This window comes from Bison bison, unplaced genomic scaffold (assembly GCF_000754665.1).
Source record: "Bison bison bison isolate TAMUID 2011002044 unplaced genomic scaffold, Bison_UMD1.0 scf7180017864105, whole genome shotgun sequence".
Classification (NCBI taxonomy): Eukaryota; Metazoa; Chordata; class Mammalia; order Artiodactyla; family Bovidae; genus Bison; species Bison bison.
In genome coordinates this window covers 935,141-941,851 of record NW_011494677.1, presented here as the reverse complement: position 1 = coordinate 941,851, position 6,711 = coordinate 935,141, and the positions used below count along the sequence as shown (strand labels likewise).

The 6,711-nt window shown below is 39.0% G+C and overlaps 1 protein-coding gene across 7 annotated transcripts in view; it reads right to left on the bottom strand.

Moving 5' to 3' along the window:
- The window catches only part of WHSC1L1 (Wolf-Hirschhorn syndrome candidate 1-like 1), a 69,992-nt gene that overhangs the window by 24,571 nt on the left and 38,710 nt on the right, over positions 1–6,711 (bottom strand). For 6 of the 7 annotated variants that reach the window (XR_825158.1, XR_825159.1, XR_825160.1 and 3 more), the window contains 2 exons: positions 5,859–6,032; positions 1,596–1,742 (listed from right to left, as the gene is read on the bottom strand). Coding sequence is in view for 4 of the 7 variants with exons in the window: in XM_010838767.1 (XP_010837069.1) it covers positions 1,596–1,742; positions 5,859–6,032 (321 nt within the window). In the remaining 3 variants the exon portion in view is untranslated. The remainder of the gene's footprint in view (positions 1–1,595; positions 1,743–5,858; positions 6,033–6,711) is intronic. The other variant, XM_010838770.1, reaches the window with a different exon arrangement.

Sequence of the window (6,711 nt, the reverse complement as noted above, 5' to 3'; positions counted from 1 at the left end):
TGTAAGTTTAAAATAAAATGAAATAATTCATTTTTCCATCAGAAAGAAATGACCAGTAGGGAGAGCGGTCTTTGCAAATAGCTTTGAGGACATGTGATTCTTTGGGTTGACGTGGAAAAGTCAGGCTGGCCATTTTTAACATTATGGAATAGTCCTGAATTTTAAGTCTTATTTCAGAGGAAATACAGACCCTGAATCATCAGTGAAAATCATCACGATTTTTTGACAAAAATACACAGGGAAATAGAAAAATAAAAATATGAACACTCCACCTTGGTGCTATGCAAGAAAACTGCTTTAGGGTGTGAGAGAAGAAAGATAACGGTTCAAGCTAAGCAAACAGAGGGCTCAAAATAATTTCAATTCATGTCAAGGCCAATACCGAGTACTGAACACAAAGTAAGCAACAATTGAATTTGTCTAATTTTATAAAGGCGCCAGGAGGGAAATCAGGCATTTCCTAAAATGCCTTGGGTAGTCTAATTTTACTGCACTATGGAATTAGTCAGACCCATGTCCATCTTTTTTTTGGAAACAGGTGGTATCACCAGTAAGATGCCATACTGTGACTTCAATGGAAAACAGACAAAAAAGTCAATAGTCTCTCAGCCTCCTTCTCCATGGGTTCTAACCAACTTGCTTAGTTATACTTTCCTTTAGTCATGGGTCGCTACTTCAGATGTCTGACAAACAGCAAACATACATCAGCAGCAGGCAACACAAAGAAAGAAAAAAAATGAATTAAATTTTCTTTAAAGATTCTGAGCCTGGCCCCAGATCATAACGGAAATGTATACCGGAAAAGGCCTTCACCTTCTAGGTTATTTATCTTACCCTCTAGAATAATAACTCCCCCAATAATACATTATTGTTAAACTACTTTCCCCCCCCTGCATTACACGTAGGCTCTGTAAGGCAAAACACAAGATTTTTCTTCCATAGATTAAATTAACTGGGAGAATATAAAGATATACATTTAGCTCTTTGTTCTCTGTGTATAAATTATCCATAAGTTATTCTTCAGTTCTGCTGGGCTGCCTTTCAAGCTCCAGTATTTGTGCATTCTCCCAGCTGCCCACCAATGTCTCCTGAGAGAAGGGCAATTAGGTTTCATAGCAAACATTTAAGAAACAAAATGACAGAATGTATTCCAGAGTCAAAATTTTAAGTGTCAGCTATCTTTGTTCCCTTCTGTTTAATAACCTATCTTGTTATTTAGTTGAAAGTTAGTAACAAATTACATCCTGTCTCTTCTATTCTAACATGAATGGTAGTTCAGGCAAAAGAGAAAGAGGTCTCAGAATACATTTCTATATAAAGCAGAATCCTAGTCTTTCAATTTTAATAACTACAGATATATGGAATGTGTGAAAATTTATTCAAGAAGTGTAAGTAAAAATTTGTAATAGCAGAATTATTTTAAGCCCTTTTTAATAATTTTGCAGCCATATGAAGACAGTCACAGCCACCAAGGTAGAATTTACTGAAAGCAACAGATGGTGCTTGACAGGCATACATTTTCCCCCTTCATTTAAAGAGAAAAAAAATAGGAAATGCAAAAATAAAAGTAAGAGATAAACTATTTTGATTATTACCTTTCTCACATTTCTTTTTGGAAGCTGACGAAGAAGGAATCATAGGTAATTTCATCAACTCTGCACGATTTGATTCGTTCAGTAGGTAGTGGGACTTATAGGCATAGGAACTGAACATGGGGTCTGAATGGTCCTGCACTATCAGCCCTATACGAGACAAACAGAAAGATGTGAGCTGCAATGAAACTACCCATGATTCCATGAGGAAAAATAAACCAACACCTACTATGTAGCTGTGCTTCAAGGTGGGGGAAAAAGAATATGAAGAAAAAGAAAGATCTGACAGAAAAAGCTTTCTACAGTTAGTAAAGGGAGTTTAGGCTACTCAGTGCCTTATCTCTACACAGAAATCTACACACCCAGAAAAAAGACTCGAATTTGAGGATTAAACTGTGTTTGATGTCATTCTGAAAACCCACTCTGGAAAACAGAGCTATGTTCCTCAATGTTTAGAAGGACTATGATGACAACCCAAAGAACAAAATGACGTATCACTTAATAGTGGAAATAAGAACTGTCTACATGACACAGGAGAGACGCTGGTCACCTTCAATACATCAAACAGCATTGAACAGCAGACTTGGGCCTCTCTTCCTCTCTGCTAAGATCTTTAGATACCCTCAAATTCCAGCTTTCTCAGTCAGACAATGAAGCTTTCCTCTTATCAGTATGATACATGATTTTAAAGATGCTGTGAGTTGCTGAACTTCACTGAGGTACTGCAAATCTTTAAAATTTTGTCCTGCTAGGATAATAACCAACTTAAGGGTTTATAAAAATGTCCTTTCAATCCACTAATACAGCTGTCCTATTGGAGGAAACACCATCTGCTCTAACCCACCTGTAGCACACACCTCTCCCCACTCCCTCCTCCTCCTGCCCCGAGTTCAGTCCATCCTGTGGCTGAGGGACCTGCAGGACCAGGGAAACTTTCTGTTTGTGGTTACCGGTCAGTTTATAACAATCTAAGACTTTACAGTACAAATCATGACAGCAGCTTCGCAGAGATCTTTTTGAGAAGAGGGAAGAGTTTTGTTTCTAAAGGGGTGACCATTTATTATTTTTGGTGGATGTTATCTTCATTTGGTGCTGCTCGACAACTGAGACAGATTCAGGAAATATCTCTCATGTGAATGGAACTTGAAATTGCTAATTGGTAATACAGAAGAATCTTTGAATAAAGGTTATATAATGTTGAATGAATTTTATACATTTAATAGAGAAAAGTGGTACAGTGGCTTTTAAATAGGGAAGAACAACTTAGAATGTTAAGTAACTTTTATTTTACAGCACCCTCCAGATGAAAGGGAATGCAGAAGAATCTCTACTGCACTGAAATGGCACCTATGACACCATGAGGGGCAGGGGAGGTGGGTTGTTCCTCTAAACACTGAAGCATTTCCAAAAATATTTCCAGATATTTCAGACTTTAAGAATTAGCTTAATGATTTTAAACAACCAATAACCAAGAACTAAGACAAAAATCCTCTGTGCAGAGGGAGAAACAACTGCAACACAAGCTAAGTTTCCTAACGCCCAAACATAAAGGACTGAAGTATCCCTTTTAATAAGTGTGGATTTATTACAACAGATCCCCTTAAAAAAGGAGACCCTCTATAAAAACTGATAAAGGAACACATATCATTTACTTCTGGAGAACTTTTAAGCCCTTCTCAAATCCTAGCATCTGATCTATTTAGAATAATTTTCTGTAAAATGCTGGAAAAGAAAATGAACGTTTCTGTTTACTGTGCAAAGCTGCAGTTAGAGTATTTGGGAATTAAATAATCTTGTTCTTAAAAAGGCATTTCAGTACAGCAAATCTTGCAGAATAACTGCTAAATTGATAAAATCCAAATGTGATCCTGTTGTTAAAACATGGAGTTTCCATTATGTCAAGCTTTTAATCAAGGCATGAAAGTTAAAACGGTTAGAATTTGCTCTAAAACTAGGTTCCTTGACAAGGGGTCATTTTCTACCTTACTTAAATAAAAAAAACACCTGCTTTAAAGGTCACCCAATCATTGAATGAAATAGAGCAAAAACAAATATTGGTTGATATACTTACTGATGGTACTTGATTCAGAATGTACTCTCGAGTAAGCCAACACGATAGTTTTAAACTTGATATTTATTAATAAAATGTTGGCTCAGTTACACATACACACACACACCACCCCCATCACTCCAAGTGAAAGTGAGTAAAAGTACTATTTACAAAGCAACAGAGACTTTATGTTATCACTGATACTCATCTATTTGAAAGTCTCTAAAGCTAGTCATTCAGCTTTTTCACCCTGTCATGCCTTTCTTAGGAAGGGGGAGAGGGACAAGGCACATGCTGACATTTTCTTTGGCTAATGCAATGTGGCATGAGACACGTCCAATCTTCTCCTCCCTGTGCCGTCCAGCCTTCAGGGCAGAATACAGCTGCCCTCACTGTTCTACCCAGCACTTCTCTCTGACAGCGGCCACCCCACATGCTTGCCAAACAGGCCAGCTCAAAGCAATGTGTACACTGACTCAGCTGGCTGCTACAAGGACTACCAGTTACTTAATCCTTTATTGTCCACCTCCTCTGGTCCTTTTTTTTTTTTTAAATGAGAGTTACAAAAGTAAAACAACTCAAAATCTATCACACTAGCTAAATTCTATTAAAAATATTTTATAGTACTTTTACCAAATTGAAAGAACTGTCTCCTAAAACAAAACAAAACACAACCACTATGTATAAAGTAGATAACTAATGAGAACCTCCCGTACAGCACAGGGAACTCTACTCAATGCTCTGTGGTGACCTAAATGGGAAGGAAATCCAAACAAAGGGTTAGGATATATCTGTAAATATAGAGCTGATTCACTTTGCTGTACAGCAGAAACTGACACAACGTGGTAAGGCAACAATACTCCAATAAAAAATTCTTTAAAAAAAGAAAACAAGATCTCAAACTTCTTTTTCAATATGGGCTCCTGCTGCTGCTAAGTCGCTTCAGTCGTGTCCGACTCTGTGCGACCCCATAGACAGCAGCCCACCAGGCTCCCCTGTCCCTGGGATTCTCCAGGCAAGAACACTGGAGTTGGTTGCCATTTCCTTCTCCAATGCATCAAAGTGAAAAGTGAAAGTGAAGTTGCTCAGTCGTGTCTGACTCTTCTCGACCCCATGGACTGCAGCCTACCAGGCTCCTCTGTCCATGGGATTTTCCAGGCAAGAGTACTGGAGTGGGGTGCCATTGCCTTCTCCGCAATATGGGCTAAGTATAATCTAATAGGCCTGACATGCCATAGAATCCTTTCAAGAATTTCACACTAAGGGAAGTTTAGAAAACAGCATTTATGACAAAAAAATCCCAACAAACTGTGTTTGGGGATATTAATTGATTTCTAAAATGCTTACACTTTATATTACACTAAACATTGTTTTTATTATAATATAGCTGAGACATTCTGTAAAGCTGAATACTCCGTATCATATTCAACTAAAGAAATTCTACTGTAGATTTATCACGAACTCAAGTTCACTGACACCCTCAGGGACACAATATTGTTTTTAATTGATCAATCTCTTGGCAGACTTAAATATCAACAGCTGGCAAGTAAGAAAGCCTGCACTGCAGGCTCTTAAGTAATACACCCCATATGTTGCCTTGGCTGTATCCCATTAGGCCTCCCTCGATGCCAGACCAAAACATGATAAAATACAACATAAATAATTGAAAAATAAATGTGCTCTTCTTGCCTTGCAAGTGAAATCTAAATTAGTTGAAAACTCTGGATTACATAATATGACATGAGAAGATTCTATTTCAAACAGAAGAATTGTTTGGAAAAGTGAAGAGAGTTGACCCTTAAACAGTCAGAATCGCAGTCAGAATCCTTTGTAACTTTACAGTCGTCTCTCTCCCGCATCTGCGGATTCCACCAACACTGGATCGAAGTCTTAGAGTACACACTGAGAAAACAGTGTACACAAGTGGGTGCGGGTAGTTCAAACCCATGTGGTTCAAGGGTCAACTGCAATCTTTTGACGCTCCAAATAGGAACACTGAAGACTCATCTTTAATTCTAAGTTACTAAGAAATTAAGCAGAATTTAGCTTAATTTATGGAAGGATTAATATTCTAACAGTCTGAGTATCTAATGTAACAAAAGGGACTGGTTGCTGGAAGTGTTCATCTCTCTTAGGGGTATTCCTGGAACTTGTTTTTAACGGGGAAATATACCAACGAACCCAGAAAGACCCGAAGAGAAAGGACTGAGACTCACCTCTGGCGCAAACGAAACAAAAGCCTACATTTACAGCAGACGAAGAGCCACTGCTCCGTGTGGAATGATTACTGCAGATGAGAACGCAGGAAGACACGAGGGTGCTGCCGGCGGCAATGCAAGCATCTACGGAGTGGTAGGCGACTGGGCACCTCAGACATCTCACCATGCGACCTATTGGAAGATGGTCAGGGAGGACCCTGGGTCACAAGGCATCTGATGACACAAAGGGAGATCTTTGGGGACCCAGGATGATGCTGGTTATAGTAGAATGAAAATCTCACTAGTTTGGCTCTGCCATTTCTATGCTGTATGGTCCCTAAATGTAGTGCCCATCTAGAGGTCACTCAAAAAATCTGTGTCTGCTCCAGTGCTGGAGAAATGGTGGTTGTCAGTATGGCACCTGTTGAAGAAATTTCCAGGGGTAATTTTGAACATATGGAATTTTCTTCTCAAGGTCTGGATTAGAACCTAGAATCCACTTATCTTAGGGCTATCCTGGTGGTTCAGTGGTCAAGAATCCTCCTGCCAATGCAGGAGACACGGGTTTGATCCCTGGGTTGGGAAGATCCCCTGGAGAAGGAAATGGCAACCCACTCCAGTATTCTTGCCAGGATAACTCCATGGACAGAGGAGCCTGGTGGGCTACAGTCCCTGGGGTCACAGAGAGTCAGATACGACTGTGTTTTTTACTATCTTATTTTACTTATTTTATTTTACTATCTATTTACCACTTACTTTACTATCTACTGTGGCCCAGCTGCAATAGCTACAGATAAACAAAGGGAGGATGCCCAATGTTCTTTATAATAATGTGCTCACTGTTTGCCATTGCACTTAAAACAACCCCAAA